This window comes from Scyliorhinus canicula, chromosome 10 (genome assembly GCF_902713615.1).
Source record: "Scyliorhinus canicula chromosome 10, sScyCan1.1, whole genome shotgun sequence".
Taxonomy (NCBI): Eukaryota; Metazoa; Chordata; class Chondrichthyes; order Carcharhiniformes; family Scyliorhinidae; genus Scyliorhinus; species Scyliorhinus canicula.
In genome coordinates this window covers 122,237,861-122,258,698 of record NC_052155.1, presented here as the reverse complement: position 1 = coordinate 122,258,698, position 20,838 = coordinate 122,237,861, and the positions used below count along the sequence as shown (strand labels likewise).

The 20,838-nt window shown below is 49.4% G+C and overlaps 1 protein-coding gene across 1 annotated transcript in view; it reads right to left on the bottom strand.

Moving 5' to 3' along the window:
* zc2hc1a (zinc finger, C2HC-type containing 1A) overlaps positions 1 to 20,838 on the bottom strand; it is a 111,826-nt gene that overhangs the window by 13,988 nt on the left and 77,000 nt on the right. The window contains exons 6-7 of the mRNA XM_038809669.1: positions 11,179 to 11,278; positions 9,240 to 9,363 (exon numbers count right to left, since the gene is read on the bottom strand). Coding sequence (XP_038665597.1) covers positions 9,240 to 9,363; positions 11,179 to 11,278 — 224 coding nt within the window. The remainder of the gene's footprint in view (positions 1 to 9,239; positions 9,364 to 11,178; positions 11,279 to 20,838) is intronic.

Genomic DNA, 20,838 nt, shown 5'->3' with positions numbered 1-20,838 from the left:
ATTAAAGCCATACTTCTGTTCAGCAACTCGTCTCGCGTTCAATTGATGGTACATCAATTTAATATACTAGAAATTTGAAGATGGAGCTCCGGATCAAGCCCGACTGCCTCCGCATCAGCCCGCAAACTCCGAACGCATCGGCAATCTTCAAGCATTGGCTGGCGTGTTTCGATAGCTATCTGGCGACCGCAAGCAGCCCCCCAACCATGGCACAGAAACTTCATATTCTCCATTCCAGCGTGGGCATGGCGGCCTACGCGATGATAGAGGAAGAAAAGGAATATGACGTGGCCATGGATACGCTAAAAGGACAATTTCTTAAGCCGGTAAACTGAGTGTACGCCCGACATCTGCTGGCTACCAGACAACAGTTCCCCGGTGAGTCCTTAGATGATTTTTACCGGGCCCTCGCTGTCCTGGGGAGGAATTGCCCCTGCCTCCAAGTTTCAGTCACTGAGCACATGGAACTTTTAATCAGAGATGCTTACGTGGCTGGGATGCAGTCCGACGCAATCCGCCAGCTGGAAAAAGACGACCTCAGCCTAACTGAGGCATGGACTCTCTCCACCTCCCTGGAGGTCGCCGACTTAAACGCTCGCGCCTATGTCCCCAGCCGCGCTGCAGCGCCCTGGGCCTCCTGGCACGCTTCCCCACCGCCATCCGCCGCTCCCGACCCCCCTCAGGCCTGCGCCGCGGGACGCCCCGACAAGTCCGTGGGGCCCCGCTGCTATTTCTGTGGGCTTGCCAAACATCCCCGCCCACGCTGCCCGGCCCGCTCCGCCCTTTGTAAGAGCTGCGGGAAAAAGGGCCATTTTTCGACGGTCTGCCAGGCCAAATCAGTCGCTGCTGTGACGCGCAGCGACCGGGCATCTCCTCCTCCGGGCCCTTCCAGCGCACCGCGTCAATCTCCCACCAGCTCCAGGCCCCTGCGTCCGGCCTGCACGCCTCTCTGCCCCCGCTCTCAGCCACTCCGATCGGCCCGCTGGCACCGCTAACCCCGCCCCCAGCAACCACGAGGGCCCTGCGGGCGCCGCCATCTTGGGCACCGGACGCCATGTTCGGGTCCTGGACGCCGCCATTTTGGGGCCCCGACTCCACGTGCGGGTCCTGGGCGCGCCATCCTGGACTGGCACACAAGGTCCTGCCAGCACCTACTCGGCCGACGACGACGACTATGGATCTTCTCCACGGCTCGTGGCCATTCAGCTCGACCAGTCATGTCCACGCACGCTCGCCAAGACGACGACGCAAATCCACCTCAACGGGACACAAGACGGGCTGCCTGCTGGACTCCGGGAGCACGGAAAGCTTCGTTCACCCTGCCACGGTAAGACGCTGCGCGCTCCCTGTCCACCCTGTAAAACACAAAATCGGGTTAGCCTCAGGTTTGCACTCCGTCCACATCACCGGGTGCTGCATCGCGGACCTCACGGTCCAGGGGAAGGTTTTTAAAAATTATTAACTCCTTATCCTCCCCGACCTTTGCGCACCGGCACTCCTAGGACTGGACTTCCAGTGCAACCTGCAGAGCTTGACCTTCCAATTCGGCGGCCCTATACCCCCCCCCCCCCCCCCCCCTCCCCCCTCCCCCCTCCTCACTGTCTGCAGCCTCGCGTCCCTCAAAGTAGACCCACCTTCCTTGTTTGCTAATCTCACCCCCGATTGCAAACCGGTCATGACCCGGAGCAGACGGTACAGCGCCCAGGACCGGACCTTCATCAGGTCAGAGGTCCATAGGTTGCTGAAGGAAGGGGTCATTGAGGCCAGCAGCAGTCCCTGGCGAGTCCAAGTGCTGGTGGTCCGGACTGGGGAGAAAACCCGGATGTTCGTCGACTACAGCCAGACCATCAACCGGTTTACGCAACTGGACGCGTATCCTCTCCCCCGTATTTCCGCCATGGTAAACGAGATTGCAAAATACAAAGTCTTCTCCACGGTGGACCTCAAGTCCGCTTATCACCAGCTCCCCATCCGCGTGAATGACCGCAAGTACACCGCGTTCGAGGCAGATGGGTGCCTCTACCATTTCCTCAGGGTTCCATTCGGTGTCACAAATTGGGTCTCGGTCTTCCAACGGGAGATGGACCGAATGGTCGACAAGTACGGATTACGGGCTACCTTCCCGTATCTCGATGATGTCACCATCTGCGGCCACGGCCAGCAGGACCATGACACCAACCTCCGAAAATTCCTCCAAACCGCAAAACTCCTTAACCTAACTTACAATAAGGATAAATGCGTGTTTAGCACCGACCGTCTAGCCATCCTCGGCTACGTAGTGCGTAACGGAGTGATAGGCCCCGAACCCGAACGCATGCGCCCCCTGATGGAACTCCCTCGCCCCAATACCCTCAAACGCTGCCTGGGTTTCTTCGCTTACTACGCCCAATGGGTTCCCAATTACGCCGACAAGGCCCGTCCCCTCATTCAGTCCACGACCTTCCCGCCGTCGTCAGCGGCCTGCCAGGCCTTTAGCCGCATCAAAGCGGACATCGCAAAGGCCACGATGCGCGCCATCGAAGAGTCCCTCCCCTTCCAAGTTGAGAGCGACGCATCAGAAGTAGCTCTAGCGGCCACCCTGAACCAAGCGGCCAGACCCGTGGCCATCTTCTCCAGACCCCTCCAGGCTTCCGAACTCCACCACTCCTCAGTGGAAAAAGAAGCCCAAGCCATAGTCGAAGCTGTGCGACATTGGAGGCACTATTTGGCCGGCAGGAAGTTTACCCTCCTCACAGACCAACGGTCAGTGGCCTTCATGTTCGATAATGCACAGAGGGGCAAGATTAAGAACGACAAGATCTTGCGGTGGCGGATCAAGTTGTCCACGTACAACTACGATATCTTGTATCGTCCTGGGAAGCTCAATGAGCCTCCTGATGCCCTGTCCCGCGGTACCTGCGCCAGCGCGCAGATAGACCGCCTCCGCTCCCTCCACGCGGACCTCTGCCATCCAGGGGTGACACGTTTCTATCATTTCATAAAGACCCGCAACCTGCCCTACTCCATCGAGAAGTCAGGACAGTAACCCGTGGCTGCCACATCTGCGCAGAGTGCAAACCGCACTCCTACCACTCCGAGTGCGCGCATCGGATCAAAGCATCCCGCCCCTTCGAACGTCTCAGCATAGACTTCAAGGGGCCCCTTCCCTCTAGCAACCGCAACATTTACTTCCTGACGGTGATCGATGAATACTCCCGCTTCCCCTTCGCCATTCCCTGCCCCGACATGACCACATCGACCATCATTAAGGCCCTCCTCTCCATCTTCTCCCTGTTCGGCTAGCCCGCGTACATACATAGCGATCGGGGGTCCTCCTTTATGAGCGACGAGCTGCGTTAATTCCTGCTCAGCAGGGGCATTGCCTCTAGCATGGCGACCAGCTATAACTCCCGGGGTAACGGACAGGTCGAGCGGGAGAATGGTACCATCTGGAAGACCATCCTACTGGCCCTCCGGTCCAGAGATCTCCCTATTTCCCGATGGCAAGAGGTTATCCCCGATGCCCTACATTCCATCCACTCCCTAGGACTTACCCAGGAAGGCGTCCTCCGAATCGCCTCTCCCGACGTGGCTGGCCGCCCCCGGACCCATCTTGCTCCGGAAGCATGTGCGGGTGCACAAGTCCGACCTGTTGGTGGAACACGTCCAGTTACTCCACGCTAACCCGCAGTATGCGTACGTGGAGTACCTCGACGGTCGGCAGGACACAGTCTCCCTCTGGGACCTGGCACCCGCCGGCGTGCGGCCTTCCCCCCCTTCACCACAGACCCCCCCCCGCCCCCTTTCCCCCAGCGCCCCACCCAAGCCACCCCTTCCCCATCCATGGCATCTCCACCACCAGCCCGGGGTACGGAGACAGTTCAAGGACCATCGCTCCCGGAGTCCAGGACATCAGCTGAACCACCACCATCGGCTGAACCAACGTCACCAACTCCCCTGCGGCGGTCTGCCAGGACATCAGGGGCAACGAAGAGGCTGATCGAGTCCATTTAACTTCAACACCACCATGGACCTTGTATGGACACTATGTGCTGTTGCTAAATGTCTGGGCCAGTGGGAAGCCAAGGATACATTTTTTTTCCTCCTTACTACTCATACCACCAGTTCTTCCCCCCCCCCCCCCGGCTTCTTTCTTTGCAAGGGGTGAATGTGGTGGTATGATTAGCATAGCTGCCTGCCATTGGTGCAGAACACCGGCTTACCATTGGCCCTGGTCGGTCATGTGCCTCTCGACCGGTTGATTGAGACCAGTCATGTGACGGCTCCCCGATTGGTCGAGAGGCTGAGTTAACCCCGCCTCCAGGGCGGGGTATAAATACCCAGTACTCCCGGCGGTCGTCCTTCTACTGTAATCAACCGCAGGGCTTAACATCTAGTATATTAAAGCCATACTTTTGTTCAGCAACTCGTCGCGTGTTCAATTAATGGTACATCAATGAATATACACCAAGGGTCTGCCTCTATCCTCCCCACCTCAAATGCCACCCTTTTACTGACCAGGATTGCCAACCTCCCTCATTTTGAAGTCCAATTCCGAATGAAGCACCTGTGTGACTCATCCCTTCCTCAAACTCAGTGTTCTTTAAAGTCGGGGCTGCGACCCGCGGGTGGGTGTCAGGAGGGTCGCAGAGCCGCTGTCCGCGGCGCTCCCAATTGCGCAAATCCCCGCGCAGCAGCTGGCTTTTCATAACGCCGGCTGCAAGCGGCCGCGAACATGTTTTTAAAAAAAAATTTGGCCGCATGTGTAGTGCGGCCACTATTTTTTTTTTTTTTAAATGGTTGCAGCTTTTTGTTTTACAAGTTCTGCACTGGTTTTTATTCATTTATTTTATTCATTTAATTTTTTTTTTTTTCATTTATTTTATTCATTTAATTTATTTATTTTTTGTTTTACAAGTTCGGGGGAGGGGGGGTTTATTTGATAATATTTTACAGGAAAAAAATTCAGAACTTTGGACAGATGGAGACTCCATACTTTCTGACACCAGAAGGCTTCACCTTCATCCAACAGGTTCCATTGGAGGAGCGTGTACGAGGGCCAATGGGACCCAAAACCATTTCCTCCATTTTTGTCAGCAGCAAACAGGGTAAGAGAAGATGGTGGGTCGCACAGGTCGGCCGGCGTGGGTCACGAAGGTCAGCCGGCGAAGGTCGGCCGGCATGGGTCACGAAGATCGGTCAGGTTGGGTCCCGAAGTTTGGCCGGTTGGTAAAAATGGATCCCCGGAAAAAAAGTTTGAAGAACAATGCTCAACCTAACCTGATCCCCCCAGCTTCAAGAGTGTTTTCTGCAACATGGCCATGTCTGCCTTCAGTTGCCTCAAGTGTGCAAACACATGGGTCCGTTTGACCGGGTCATTTAGCCTGCGAACGTTCCACGTGACCAGCTACCGCCATCAACTCTCCTCCTCCACCAACTTAAAAGTCCCCTCCCCGTCGGCAGTCTAACCCCCCCAACATTGGTCTTCAGCTCACCCCCCACTTTGCTTCCGGGAACTAGCCCTCCCAGCTAGCCTGGCAGCCCCCGCCCCTGGAGCCTAGCATTTTACTGGTTTCCCCCACCCCCCTCCGCTCTTAGTGCAAGCAAACAGTCAAAACGATGGCAAGAAGCAAAAACAAACAGTTCCTCCCAAAGTCTGAGCACAAAGGCCCACCCCATCTTCTTTAACAAAGTACCATCTGTTAACCTAATCCAAAACAGAACCAAAAGAAAAACGGAACAAACATACACAGAACCTCCAAAGTCAGTCCGGACATCGCAAGTCTAAAGTTTTACAAAACATGGCTCAGCTCCCCACAGTCAATGTTCAAGGTTTTCCTTCTCTCAGTTTATTATCTTTCATAAAGTCCGCCGCGTTCTCCGGCGAGCCAAAGTACAATTCCCAATCCTCATAGGTCACCCACAGGTGGGCAAGGTACAACAGTCCAATCTTTATTCCCTTTTCATACAGGGCCGACTTGACCTTGTTAAAACTCGCCCTCCTCTTTGAGAGTTCTGCTCCCAGGTCCTGGTACACCCGGATCTCAGCATCTTCCCACATACATTGCCTTGTCTGCCTGGCCTACCTCATAACGCAATCGCACCACCATCATCCCTCGGGGGCTCACACCCTGGGACTTACGCATAAGCACCCTGTGGGCCCGGTCCACCTCCAGCGGCTTGTCAAACATACCTTCCCCACATACGCACCAGCATCCGATCCTTCTTTTCCCTCCGGCAGACCCACGATCCGAATGTTCTGCCTCCGAGAACTGTTCTCCAGGTCCTCCACTTTCTCCAGCAGTTGCTTCTGCTGGTCTTGCAGCATCCCCATCTCTGCTGTCATCGAGGTGGACTACTCCTCTTGCTCCTCCGCCAGTTCATCCAGCCTCTGGATCGCCTGTCCCTTGGTCGTCAGTCTCGTCTCCTCGCAGTCAACCACCGCCCTGATCGAGTCCACCGCCCGGGCCAGGTCCTCCGCACACTCGTTGTGTTGTTGAGTGAACTTCTCATTTCGGAAGCTCATCAACCACTGATCTGTCGGGGCCGGACCCTGCGCATCCGCCATTATCACACTCGATATCTGGTCCTCACTCGCCACCAACTTCTGATTCCTCCTTTTACGATTTTTTCTGGGCCACAGCTCCATAAACTGTTTCCCCTCTTTCTGTTCCTGCTTCCACACCTTTACTTCACAAAATTCCTACAACAATCCGGCGTAAAAGCCACAGAAAAACCACCATGAGCGGGAGCTGCCAAATGTACGACCTTTCACTCTTATGGCTGCCACCGGAAGTCACTGTCGTCCTTCTTGAGGTAGAGTCCTATTTCTTTTCAGTTATGCTGTTTTGTCTTTGGTATCCTTTTTGCCAAGGTGTGTTGCTAGACCTTGTTTGATGTTTAATTGCTAATCCCGGTGTTCCTCTCTGTGTGGGACTTCCTTTCTTTATCTGGGGAGGTGAAGCACAGATATAGACTCAGATTTGGTTTATTTAGTTTTAGGAGGATTCCCGTCATCATGCCCTCCCGAGGGACCCTTGATGATGATTCTTCTTATTGTAGTTGGGTTTCCTCGGTGAAGAATGGTTCAAGTCTTCCAGTGTCGTTGGGGCAGGGGTGGTGCCTTCGATTTGGCTGGAGAGGAGCGAGGTCAGCTGTGTAGCGGGTTGTGGCATGGTGTAAGTCTCCTTGATTTACTGGCTCCTGTATACAAGAGTGCACACCGCCAAGCCATAATATTTGCTGGTCTTTTTGTATGTGTGGAATAATGATCACTCTGTACCATACGGGATTTGGGGGTTTTGTTACGTCTTGTAAAGAATGTAAAATATCCTCTTTGAACTAATCGTTTTGCAAATTTGTTCTGTATTTCTTTTCTTTATTTTATGCTTAAAGAATCCTTAACTGGCTCCTGTACAGGTAAAGGTACAGGCACGTCTTGTATCTGAGGAAAAGATATCGCACTGTGTCATTGGTGCCTCTGGTATAATTGGAGTTGACAGTGCTATGTTTTGGTGTATGCCTGAGCATGGCGCAGAAATCTCATGCTATATTCTTATTGGCTGTATGAACAATTGCTACACGTGGAGTTGTGCGCCACTTTACCATGTTATCCTTTTCTTCCTTATGCTCTAGTTTATCCTTTTTTTCTGGTATAAATGATTAGGCTGAATTAACTGTGTTGGTGCTCGGTCTCTTTCTTTATTTATGTACACCAAAGTAATTTGTAAAATATATATATCTACAAAAACACCGTAAAGGAGGGATAATGTAACCTCCAAGCCAACCTGCGCATTTAAGCAGAAACACAGTAGTTGGGAAGCTAAATAGAATGGGCACCATATTTAAGATAATCAGAAAAGAAAAATAAACAGATTAAGAAAAAGAAAGGGTGGTGAAAGTCTCTGCCACATTAAATGTTAAAACAGAATCAAAAATATATTTAAAAGGGAACTATATAGTTGCCCAAAAAAAAGAGACCATTAAATGAGACCTTGATATCGATAAAAGTGATCAAAGTACATGACTATTGCGGAGGAAAACACCAGCAGAGAACATATACATCAGTCATGAGCAGCATCAATGAAGAATGGGCTGGTGTATTTGTAAAATTGAAGACTCATGACAAAAGGCTGTGTTCAACCAATTTTCTTAGAAGAAACCAGACAGATGATTAAGGAAATGCAGTGGATGTGTCCAACATGGACTTAAAAATAGCTTTTGATAAAGTACTACATAAGGGACTTAGGCCAACATTCATGGTAAACGTAATCCGATAAATGCAACCACCGGGATAGTTAAAATTAACATTTTGATTTTAAGACTCCGAAGAATGTTGGTTTTCAAATCAGACAATTAGAATCAGCAAAGTCTTTAAATATCAATTATCTAATTCAAATATTTAAACAGATCAAATAAATTTCCTTTCACTTCTCGAAGATGCCGGAACTGTATGTCAACATAGACAAAGAAATGCTGAGAAATGGCATAAATTAGTCATTGTACATTAGTAACAAGTCCGAGATTGAGCTCTAGGGGGAGAAAAACTGAAGAAACTTACCAAAGCATGGCATTGAGGAAATTATCAAAAAGGTACCCAAGTCAGAAAATATAATTTTATGCTCATCAAGGGGAAAATTCATGATTTATTTCATTAAACATCAACCGTTCCAAGGTAACAGAGGGCAAAGATTAGAGAGAGCAATAAACTGCCCTGCTAGAACAAAGAACTAAACAGCACAGGGAGGTCATGATACCACCCTTGTCCAAAATCCTCATCACTTCCTTGTGCCGTATCTCTCTTACCCATCCTATCCATGTGTTTGTCAAGATGCCTTTTGTTACCGTTAATGTATCTGTTTTCACAACCTCCCCTTGCAGCGCGTTCCAGGCCCTCGGTGTCAAAATCTGACTCTCACATCTCTAAACTTTGCCTCATGGACATGCCTCCTAGTGACTAACCCTCCACCCTGGGAAAGAGTGCCCGCTCATCCACTCCATCCATGCTCCCCATAACCTTGTGCTAGGTTCCAGCTTAATTTACTGCACCAATGTGGTATTCACATTTTTATAAACAAATTGTGCTGACCCCTGAAAATTGGACTGTACGTGCTCAAAAGCACTGTAGAACACAGAGAGAGAGAGAGAGAGAGAGAGAGACCCATTTGATTTTAATTTGTGGCATCTTTGAATGTCCAGGTCTATCAATTTGAAATAAATCACCACAACTCAAATAAGAGACTGTTTCATATCATCCTTACCCAGTTGGTTGAATTAATGCTCCAGGCACATTACCAACACTGGATGAACTTCGTTTTGTCGGTGACCCATCTCGAAGTTTATTTTCATAGGTTGTTGGCAAGTTACTTTTGGTGGTAGAAAATCCTGTCAACAACACATTGAACATGGGCTTCCATTAAGCCAATACAGTTTGAATAAGTCAAGTGCTGATGAAGAATGGCTTACACTGAAGTACCAGAATTTTTTCTCTACTTTAGTACAAGATTCAGACTAAAATGGCATTTCCATAATCCGTTTAGAACATTGTGATGTCCATTAGACGACTAATAACCGTCAATCTTTGACACAAAATTTGCCGATAGTTTAGCGAAAAAGATAGTCATTCACAGAACTGCAGCACCATTAATAGGAACTGGCCACATAAGTAAAATTTGTTTTCAGAATATATTGGGTGGCACAGTGGTTAGCACTGCTGCCTCACAGCGCCAGAGAACCAGGTTCAATTCAGGCCTTGGGTGACCGTGTGGAATTTGCACTCTCTCTCAGTATCTGCTGCGGTTTCCTCCGGGTGCTCCCGTTTCCTCCCACAGCCCAAAGAAGTGCAGGTTAGGTGGATTGGCATGCTAAATTGTCCCTTGGTGTCCAAAAAGGTGCAGGTTGGGTGGGGTTATGGGGATAGAGCGGGTAAGTGGGCCTAGGTAGGATGCTTTTTCAGAAGGTCGGTGCTGACTCAATGAGCCGCATGACCTCCTTTTGCACTGTAGGAATTCTATGTACAAAAATAAATGCTTGAATGTTCATAGATTGAAACACATACAACTAACATACAGTGCAGAATGAGGCCATTCGGCCCATCAAGTCTGCATCGACCCGCATTAAGTCCTCACTTCCATCCTAGCCCTGTAACCCAATAACCCCTCCTAACCTTTTTGGACACTACGGACAATTTAGCATGGCCAATCCACCTAACCTGCACGTCTTTGGACTGTGGGAGGAACCCAGAGCACCCGGAGGAAACCCACGCAGACACGGGGAGAACATGCACAGACAGTGACCCAGCAGGGAATCGAACCTGGGACCCTGACGCTGTGAAGCCACAGTGGTATCCACTTGTGCTACCGTGCTGCCCAAAGTAGCCCAACACTTAGCCCAAATACACTTTCAGTATTTTCTACAAATGCTTCCGATTTATGCATTGCCATTTGTAAACTGAACCCAAAGAAAAGTATTTCAAATGTCTATGTGGGTATCTCCATTTTAGTACATGGGCTAGAATGCCCACTCAAGCAATTTGGATGAAGATCACAGATATTAGAGCAAACATAATTATGCATGATTACTAAACATTACATAAGGTATACACACAATGGATTATTCAGTGTCAATTCAAATTCGATAACACATGGGCCTCAGTAGCAAAATGGATACTCAAATTACAGACTTCAAAATAATTTATATATTAGACACAAACAGATTCGGAAGATTTGAGGTGCAGAAAAAATTAAATTAATTTGAAAATTACACTATGAAACAAACTAATTATTATTTTCACAGTGCATTAGCATCATTCTCAACCTTAAAAAATGCATATTCAGTGAAAGCAAAAGCATACTTTCAACCAGAACTTCCAGGACTTGTTTTTCCCCCCCACAATTAGCCTATCTGGTTAAGCCAAGAAATGTTCCATATTGAATCTCAGCCTGTCTTAAGTTACTTTATTTCAATTTTGTTATTCACACAGGAAGAGTTTTTATGTCCCATGTCAAAGTACTCTAATTACTCAAGTCTAGAGACTTTAGATATTAATTGGAAACAGCTAAGGTTTATGGACCACCAGTATTCCATACGCCCACCTGGCTCAGCATCATTCGGAGCACTGGATCTCCTTACTCTAAAATAAAGCAGAAGCGAGAGTTTGAATAATACTACAGGCACAAAATGAAACAAAAATCCACATACCAGCTACACTTTTCCCACCGACAGAAGGCTGTGGAATCCGTGTTGACACACCAGTTGTTGACACTGGTGAATTAGTCTTCTTACGCACTGGAGACTTGTACTATATATTGATAAAGACAGAAAAGAACAAGTTATTCACAAAAGACTGAATATTGTACAGAAAGTAGCCATTTGGCCCATCATGTTTGTATCAGCTCTCAATTTGTTCCTCATCCCTGCAACTATTAACTTTTCATACATTTGTTCAATTCACTTACTTACTGCATAAAAATGTTTCGCCTCACGTCAGCTTCAGAGATTCGTTACTAATGACCTCTGGTTACTAACCCTTCTACGACTGGAACCACCTTTTCTATAACTCTATCAAAAGACTTCAAGATTTTAAATACCTTTCATCAGATCTCCTCTTACCCTCGACTTTAGAAGAAAATCACTCCGATTTCTCCAGTCTCTGCATGTAACAGATTCTCATTCCTGGTATCATTCTTGCAAATCTACTCCATATTCTCCCCATGGCTTGCCATCTTCATAAAGTGTAGTGCCCAGAACAGCCTCCAATATATCTGGTGAGACCTAATCAGTGTTTTATAAAAGGTTCAGCAAACCTTCCTCAATATTGTATCTTTTGTCTTTAACTATATAGAGAAGGATTCCATATGCCTTTTTAATGTTCTTATCAACTTGTCCTGCCACTTTCAAATTATGCCCACACCCACAGGTCACAAAAAAGTGATTGAGCACTACCAACTGAGCCAAAGCAGACATCGAATGAAATGAAGATGCATAAAAGTGCTTCCTGACACTGGTCCCAAAACTTCTCTTTCGAGAATCTGAACCTGTGCATCAATAATCAAACATCTGGAATTCCAGAATGAGGGTTCTTGATTTATTTCATCTAGACTATTTAATGGTTTGTATATTTTGATAAACGCCCCATCTGAATCAACTTCTTTCACAGCTAAAGAGGCTCAGTTTATTCTGTCTTTCTCCATATACTTGATGGCTTGACACAAGAGGTCAGTCACAAAGCACTTTCCTACACCAACTATAGGTTCTGAATATTTCCTTTGTATCTCAGTGACCAAAACTGAAGACCACTGCTGATAAGCAGACCAAGATAGCGATATATTACATTTTCCATTATGATAGCCCAAGTTAAAAATACGATAGCCCAAATTAGAGTAAATTTAAAGGGCTACACCTGGTACACTCAAAATGTTTAAACATGATCCATCTCTTTTTTAATTATTTACACTGGATTTTCATTGGAAATTGCACTGGATTTATATTTTATGAGGCAAGAGAAGGAAATGCAAAAAGTCAAATGAATTAGAATAATTACTTATGACACTGACCATTTTTGGAGACCACCAACTAGCATCACTATTACAAAGTCCATTCTGTCACAACGGCAAATGTAAATTGAAGTGGTCACTCCTGAGGAAAACATCAGCAGTGGTATTCTCCATTGCACTGGCAGCGCACCCATGTCCGTGGGTTTCCCAGCAGCATGGTTGGCCACAATGGGAATTCCATTGGCAGGTGGCGGGAAGAGAGAATCCCACTGCCAGAGAGGCGCAGTCAGGAAAACGCAGCTGGCAGTCCAGAGAATCCAGAAGCAGATGCCAGACCAAAATTCAATATAGTCTGGCTTGGGTTCAAGATTAGAAGTGAGAAGTTGTCTGTTGTAGAAAATATTTGTCTTACAAAGAAACGTCTTCACACAGAGGCCATAGAGGAGAAAAGTGTCAAATTGTAATAGCGGGACACAGGCAGATGAGCAGCAGCAGGAAGAGGAGTACCAACCTGTTGCTGACTGCAAGGGATGCTTGTGATGGCTTGCTATAGGAAATTTAAGAATCACTTCAACATTGAACAGCTGTCTAGGTCTTCCTAATGTTTTATTTATTCTTTCACAGGATGTGGAACATTTTAAGCTAGATCAGCATTTGTTGCCATCCCCAATTGCTCTTCAGAGGTGGTGGTGATTCGCCTCCTTGAACGCCTGCAGCCCACATAATGTAGTACACCAACAGTGCTGTTTGGTAAGGAGTTCCAGGATTCTGACTGAGCAAAAGTAACTTAACAGCAATCCAGTTGCAAGTCAGGATGCGGAGTGGCCTGGAGGAGAATTTACATACACCTACGGGGCGGTAAAGGTCATGGGCGGGATTCTCTGTAGCCGACGCCAAAATCGGGAAATGCGATTAGGCGGAGAATACCTTCCAATGGCAAAATCGTGGCAGGCGATGATATGAGGCCATATCGTGATGCCTTTGGGGAGGGTCACCTCAAAAACGATGGCATGCGTTTCACTTCGCACAGTAAACACCGTTTGCATATCATTAGCGGGCCCAACACAGTATTCTCCGGGGCCTGGCCGATTCTACACCTCCGCTGGGCAGAGTTCCCGACGGCATGGTTAACTTTTGCTTTTAAAAATTCTGAAACTGGCATGGTGGCTGCTAAGGGAAAGAGAGAGGAGGCAGGACCCGGAGAGGAGTGACTGCAAGCTGCTGGCCCGGACACTGGCCGTGATGGCTGGCGTTGAGTAGGCCTTGCCACCAGGGTTGGGGGAAGAACAGGTTGAGTGGTTGGGGTGCCCCCAAAAAGGGACTCAGGCGGGGCCCGCCATTACGGCAGCCATCTTACTACCGCACACAGGGCAACTGGCGAGGGCAGTGCCAGCCAACGGTACATCTGGCATCAGGGACGGGCATCATGGCCAGAGGCCCCCATAGTGCCGGGCACAGACGTGCGAGGGGATTGGGAGAACGGTGGGGGGGGGGGGGGGGGGGGGGGGGGGAGAAAGACGACGACGCGGGGGCAGATCCCGCAGTGCTAGTCAGGGCCGCTGTGTAGCCAGGTGGACCTCTTTTGGCACAGGGTTGCACCATGCTAGCATGTTAGCCTTTCCCTTGCAGACAATGGATATTGAAATTCAATCAATCAGCAATGGTAGCCTTCTGTGAGTCGCTGCAGCCCTGGGGGATGCCCTGCGACTGTACAAGCGGGAGGAGGAAGCTGCAGCAGCGGAACGGGCAGCAGAGAGGCAGGTGGCAACCGCCCAGGGTGGACAGCTGGATGCCCAACTGGCCAAGGAGGAGATGCCAAGGAGGTGCCGCATGAGGCCTCGTGTGTACTGGCACCACCAATCATTCGAAGACCTGCCAGACCGGGCATGCCGTCGAAACTCCGGCTGAGCAGGGTGTCATGTGAACGCCCCTTTAAGAAAAGTGTGTTTTATCAAACGGCTGCAGTGATGTCATTGTGTGGGTGGAACTGGAATGAGATTCTGCTTTTTACTTCCGTTTTGTGCTAGCAGCTCTTTCTGGCTCTCTGTTTTAGTTTCGATTTCAGTTGGAGCGCTGCATTCAAACAAGAAGGTGTATATCTAGAGAACGTCTCCAGATCACTTGATGATTTCAAAGTAATACTTGTTTCTGTAGAGAATTCAAACCTGTCTTTGTGAAAAGTTTTTTTTTGACTTATGGATGTTGTTAGGACAGTTACTAAGGGTTACCTGTAGAATACAGTAGTTTTTTGGGGGGTCGTCAGTGTTGGTGGTTGATGAGATGTTTACTACGTGTTTACAAAATGTTAACTGGATTCATAGAATAAACATTGTTTTGTTTTAAACATTGTTGTTACATCACACCTCTAAAGTGGGCCCTTGTGCTCCCCATAACCAAAATCTATTAAAAGTTGTGGGTCAGGTGAACTCCGTGATAAACTTTGGTGTTCTCTAAACCCTAGCCCATAATAAATTGGGGGTTCATGGGGTAAAAGTCTATCTTCCATGATTGGGTTGGCTTAGTGAACTTAAAGACAGTGAGGGGTGAGCATATTTGTGTTTACTTTTCAGGTGTGGTATTCCAGTTTAAGTAGGGAGTGTGTTGTGGACAATGGCTCTTTCAGAAGCTCGGAAGTTTTTGGGGGTGGAGAAGATCACAGATGGTACCTTACGAACGGAGACTAAAAAAAGGCTTTTAGATTTGGTAAAAACATTGCAGTTAGTGTTACCTGACAGCACATGAAAAGAACAGGCACTGACGACAGTAGCTGAGCATTTAAACTTGCCTGAGATACAAAAATTGTATGCAAAAATTAGGTTACAGATTAAACAACTGGAACATGAAAAAGAATTAAAGCAGCTTGAATACGAAAATGAGGGAAAAATAGCCCTAGCAGAACGAAAGGAAAGGAAGACATACACCTTCTTGTTTGAATGCAGCTCTCCAACTGAAAGCAAAACTAAGAGCCAAAAAGAGCTTCCAGCTCAAAACGAAAGTAAAAAGCAGAATCACATTCCAGCTCCACCCACACAATGACATCACTCCAGCCATTTGATAAAACACACTTTTATTAAAAGGGACTCTCACATGACACAGGGAGACAGTGTAACGTATCTGCCAGAAATGAGCACACTTGGCACCGCGAGGGTATGGGGGGAGAACACCCGCTCCGTGGCCATCAAGGTGATGGTCACCCTGAACCTTTACAGACCTCGGTGCACAGGTGGATCCATGCCGTCAAGGAAGCCTTATATGCCCAGGTGGATCAATGCATCTACTTCGATGTGGACCGAGCCCACCACGATGCCCGGGCAGCGGGGTTCGCCACCCTCGCTGGGATGCCCCAAGTCCAGGGGGTGGTCGACGGGATGCATGCCGCCTATGGGCATCGGCGGATAACAGGCCGCTCTGCACAAGCTTCCGCTCGATGAATGTGCAGCTGATATGTGACCATCAGCTGCACATCATACACGTCTGCACCCGATACCGGGGCATCCTGGCACACCAGACGGTCTGACATTTTTGAGACGCAATCCCCAGCTAAGGGGTTGGTTCCTGGTTGACAGGGGTTATCCACTGCAGTCATGGCTGATAGCCCCTATCTGAAGGCCACAGACCGACAGGTAGATCCGCTACAAAGACGCCCATACAGCGACCAGGGGCATGATCGAAGGGTGCTTCAACCTCCTGAAGATGCGATTCTGGTGCCTGGTATGCTCTGGAGGGGACCTCCAGTATGATGCCGAGATGGTCGCCCGCATCGTGGCGGCCTGCTGCGTCCTACACATCGCACAGCAGAGGGGCGATGTGCTGGAGGAGGAGGATGAACATCAGGCCTCGTCCAAAGAGGAGGATGCGGGGGAGGGCAGGACATGGAGCACAGGCAGGCACGTGAGGCTGCATGATGTGTGCGCCAGGGCCAATGCGCACGGGCTGCTCTGATCCCCGGGGCACGAACACTGCATCCCAACCCCACCCCCCAAGACGCCTGACCCCAGCCACACCCGCACCTTCAACCCCTTCTGTGATACATACCTGCCGCACAACGGGATGGGGGACCTGGACTGGCAGTAATAGCGGGTCTGGCCCATGGGATGGAGGATGATGACATCCCGAGCTCTGTGCTCCGCATCGTATACCAATGACTGAGTCCTGCCCACGGTAACACTTTCCACCGTCCACCTGGGTGATCCCGGCATGAAAGCTGGCCATTCCATCACAGGTGACGGTGGTGGAGGACTGCCAGCAGGGGAGGGGGGACATAAGACAGTCAGCGGTGGGGCACGGGTCACCCACAAGGTCCGCACCATTCCCCTGCCCCCCCAATGCCCACCCATTTTGCCCTCAACCCCCCCCCCCCCGCTGCCCAGCTCAATCCACCCCTCACACCAAGCAGTGCTGCTCATTATGCTTTCCTTAATTATCTCTGTTTTTATTACCTTTGCTCAAGAGTCGCCAGGTATCTTTCTGATACCACCCAAAGGTTCAAAACCGAATAATGATCAATGACTCAATACACCAGTTAGTATGTTTGAAATCAATGCACATTTATTTACATAGTCAATTATTACTCATGCACAAACTCTACTCATTAAACTACAACTACGACTAAAAGCCTATACTTAGCTTCGGGCGCCCACTCAGTCAGAGGAACAATGACCTTTGTCCGGTTCTGATACTGCTGGCTTCGAACTGGTATAGAATAGTAGCTAGGAGCGCCTTACTCGGAACGTACGTTGACCTTAGACTTACTTGGCTGGTGCTTGGCGGGCCTCTCGTCGCTGAGAGCCAAAGGCCAAGGTGAAGGTGAAGAAGAAGAGCTGTCTTTGGGGATTCCTCTTTATACCCCAAAGGGTTGTGCGCCCTTCTGGGTGGTTCCTGAACTTGGCCCCAATTAATTCGACCATGTCCCAATCATTTGTATTGATTCTCTCCAATAAAAAGGGGTCGTAGCTCAATCGTTGGGCGGGCCCTAGGTAACCGTTGTCCTGCCTTTGTTTTAGTCTCCACTGGCGCCAGGGAGTCTGCCCTGGTACCGATTGCTTAAATGTTTCTCTTTTGTCCCCGGAGATAGCTCATTACTATGCTAATGGCTTGTAGTATGAATTCTGTCTGGGATCTGCAAGTTCCAATCCACAAGCAAACCTTGCACCTGCTTGTTTTCTTAGTACTGTCCAATTTCCCTGTACTCTTTGCGAGTGTCCATTTTGGAATCGGGACATGGCCACTCCAGGTGGCTACAGCAGACAGAACACCGAGCCAGGTTGTAACAGTGGTAATAGCTGTTTGTGAACAAATATATACAGGTTTGTGCAAGGGGAGCTATCCCCTGAGGTTCCCCCGTCAGTTCTGGAGACCTGCTCTGGTCTTGACGAGCTTCTGGGGCCCATTCTTCTGAGGCCCATTCTTGGGGCCATGGAACACAGGGAGTGGACCATCCCAGTCTGGGACTGCCCCACATCATGCTGCGACTGTGCCACCACCTTCTGGATCGGTGTCACCAGCCAGTGACCGCGCCATCTCCCTCTGGGACTCAGCCACCTCCCTCTGAGTGTGCGCCATATCAGCCAACACCTGGGCAATGCCGCCGACGTTCCCAGCCATGGCCTGCTGTGACTGGGCCACACCAAGAAGCGCCGCAGCAAGTTCCAGGTCGCTCTGGGACATAGTGGCTTGTGAGGTGGCAACACTGTCCTGGGTCTTGGCCAGCACCTGCTCAGAATGCCCCAGGCCTTGGACATGCCCCTACGACCATCTGCCCCCCTCGGGTGTTCCTACCTCCACCCGCTGTATCGGGTCAACTGTATGGCGCGCACCAGTTGGTGTCCCAAGAGCCTCTCCACTAACATGGCCAACCAAGGCGAGTGTCACTGAGATACTGGAGGGTGTTGCAGACAGCTGTGGTAGAAAATGAAATGAAAATCGCTATTGTCACGAGTAGGCTTCAATGAAGTTACTGTGAAAAGCCCCTAGTCGCCACATTCCGGCACCTGTCCGGGGAGGCTGGTACGGGAAAATCACTTTCGTCTTCTGAACAGAGCTCCGACCAGGGTCTCTAGAGCAGAAGGCTGGTTCCCAAGCTGCTCCCATCACTGCTCGGCTCATGGGCGGGGGCCTCCGGCTGTGGCGCTGGCTGGGGACGGGGGACATCAGATGGACCCGCCCCATCCCGAACAGGTCCTGCAAGACACAAGACAATACGCCTCCCTCCTGTCTTCTCCCACTCCCGGCGGTGTGTGCGGCCTTCGTCTGGGGGAGGGGAAGAGAAACACAGGAAACAATGTTACACAATCCGACACATGCAGGTGGGTAGCAGTGGCCAGGGCACCCGGCCATGGCGGCTGGTATGGGTGCTGGCATGTGGGGCAGGGTAGGGGGTTCAGCCCTCCCCTAGGGGGAGGGGGGAAAAGAGGTTAGTGCCAGGGGCACAGTGCTGCCTACTCACCCTGGCTCCCCGGAGGGGATTGTGCAGTTTTTATCAACACTGCTGGCCAGTGTGGGCGTTGTTGCCCAAGGCACTGACCGCCTTTGCCACCTGCGCCCAGGCACGACAAACAGTGCCTGGCAGCCTCTGTCCCGGGCCGGGGTACAGGGTCAACTGCCTCTCCTCCATGGCGTCCAGGAGGGTCTCGAGCTCTGTGCCCGCTCTCCTTACAGTCTTCTTGTTGGCTGGGATGGTGTGTGTGGGGAGGGGAGAGAATGGTTTATATGCGGCTGCAGCTTATCAGCCTCCTGAGTGTCAATCACAGACACGGCCAATCCCACACCGTTTTTCATTAGACCCGATTATGTTCCATGCAGCACCGGTGCTGGCCCCTTAAATATTAGCGGAATCGGTGTGGCGCTGATTTTTTCGTCGTGAAGTCCACGGATTCTCTGTTGGCAGCAACACTTGAGTCTCAGAATGGAGAATTCAGCCCCATGGGTTTAGAAGATGCGGTCACTGTGTGCCTGTGGTGGAGGAAATTGATGTTTAAGGTGGTAGATGGGATGCCAATTAAGCAGGCTGCTTTATCCTGAATGGTATCAAGCTTCTTGAGCGTTATTGGAGTTGCACTCAGCAAAGCTATTGGAGAGTATTCGATCACATTCCAGAGTTGTGGCTCGTAGATGGCTAAAGACTTTGTGGAGTCAGGGAATAAGTTGTTTGCCGCAGAATGCCCAGTCTCGGACCTGCTCTTGTAGCCATTGTATTTATAGGGCTGCTCTAGTTCAGTTTCTAGTCACCGTCACCCCAGGATATTGGTAGTGGGGAATTCAGCAATGGTAATGCATTGAATGTGAAGGGGAGGTGGTTTAATCGTTGATGAAGCAACTGAAGATGGTCGGGTCAGGGAGACGACCCTGAGAAACTTCTTCAGCTATGTCCTGGGACTGAAATGATTGACCTCCAATAGCCACAACCATTTTCATTTGTGCTAGGTATGACTCCAGCCAGTGAAGTGTATCGGAAATTGTAGGATAGATGCCAGTACTGGAACAGCTTGGCTGGAGGCGCAGCTAACTCTGGAGCACATGTCTTCAGTGCTACTGCCAGTGTCGTTAGTGCCCATAAGATCCAGTTATCTTGGGATCACGGGGAGCAAATCAAAATGGCTCAAGGCTGACATCTGTGGGGACCTCAGGAAGAGGCCGAGATGGATCACCCACTTGGCACTTTTGGCTGAAGACGTTTGCAAATGTTTGTCTTTTGCACGGATATGCTGTGTTCCACTCATTGACGATGGGGACATTTGTGGAGCCTCTTCCTCCAGTTTGATGTTTAATTGCCCATAGCCATTCATGACTGGATGTGGCAGAAATTCAAAGCTTTAACCTGCTTCATTGGTTGTGGAATTACTTAGCTCTGTTTATCACATGTTGCTTTCTCTGTGGACTGTAAGTAGTCCTGCATTCTAACTTCACCAGGTTGACACCTCATTTTTAGGTACATACGGTGCTCCTCCTGGAATGCTCTCCTGCATTCTTCATTGAACCACTATAGTTTCCCACAACTACAGATGATTGTTGGAGATCACGTGCCTCTCAATCTTTCTATCCTTCTATATTGCTTTCAGGACGTGATTTTACAAGTCAAATATAACTTATATCAGGGTTTAGACTCCATGTCTCAATAAAGATTCTTCAATGTGGTTGGTTAAAGAGACATTTTGATAACACAAATCAGAGATATCCTGCAGACTACACCATGATGCTAGACAATCTGGTAACAGCAAATTTTAGTATAGAAACTACTTTGCTGGCAAGTAGAAGTGAAATGGACAGTGAGCACTGACCGTTAAATTCAAACCATTGGCAACTCTGTATGCACTACCCAAATAAGCATTCCCAAAATATACCACAAGAAATTGTATCACCAGTAAAC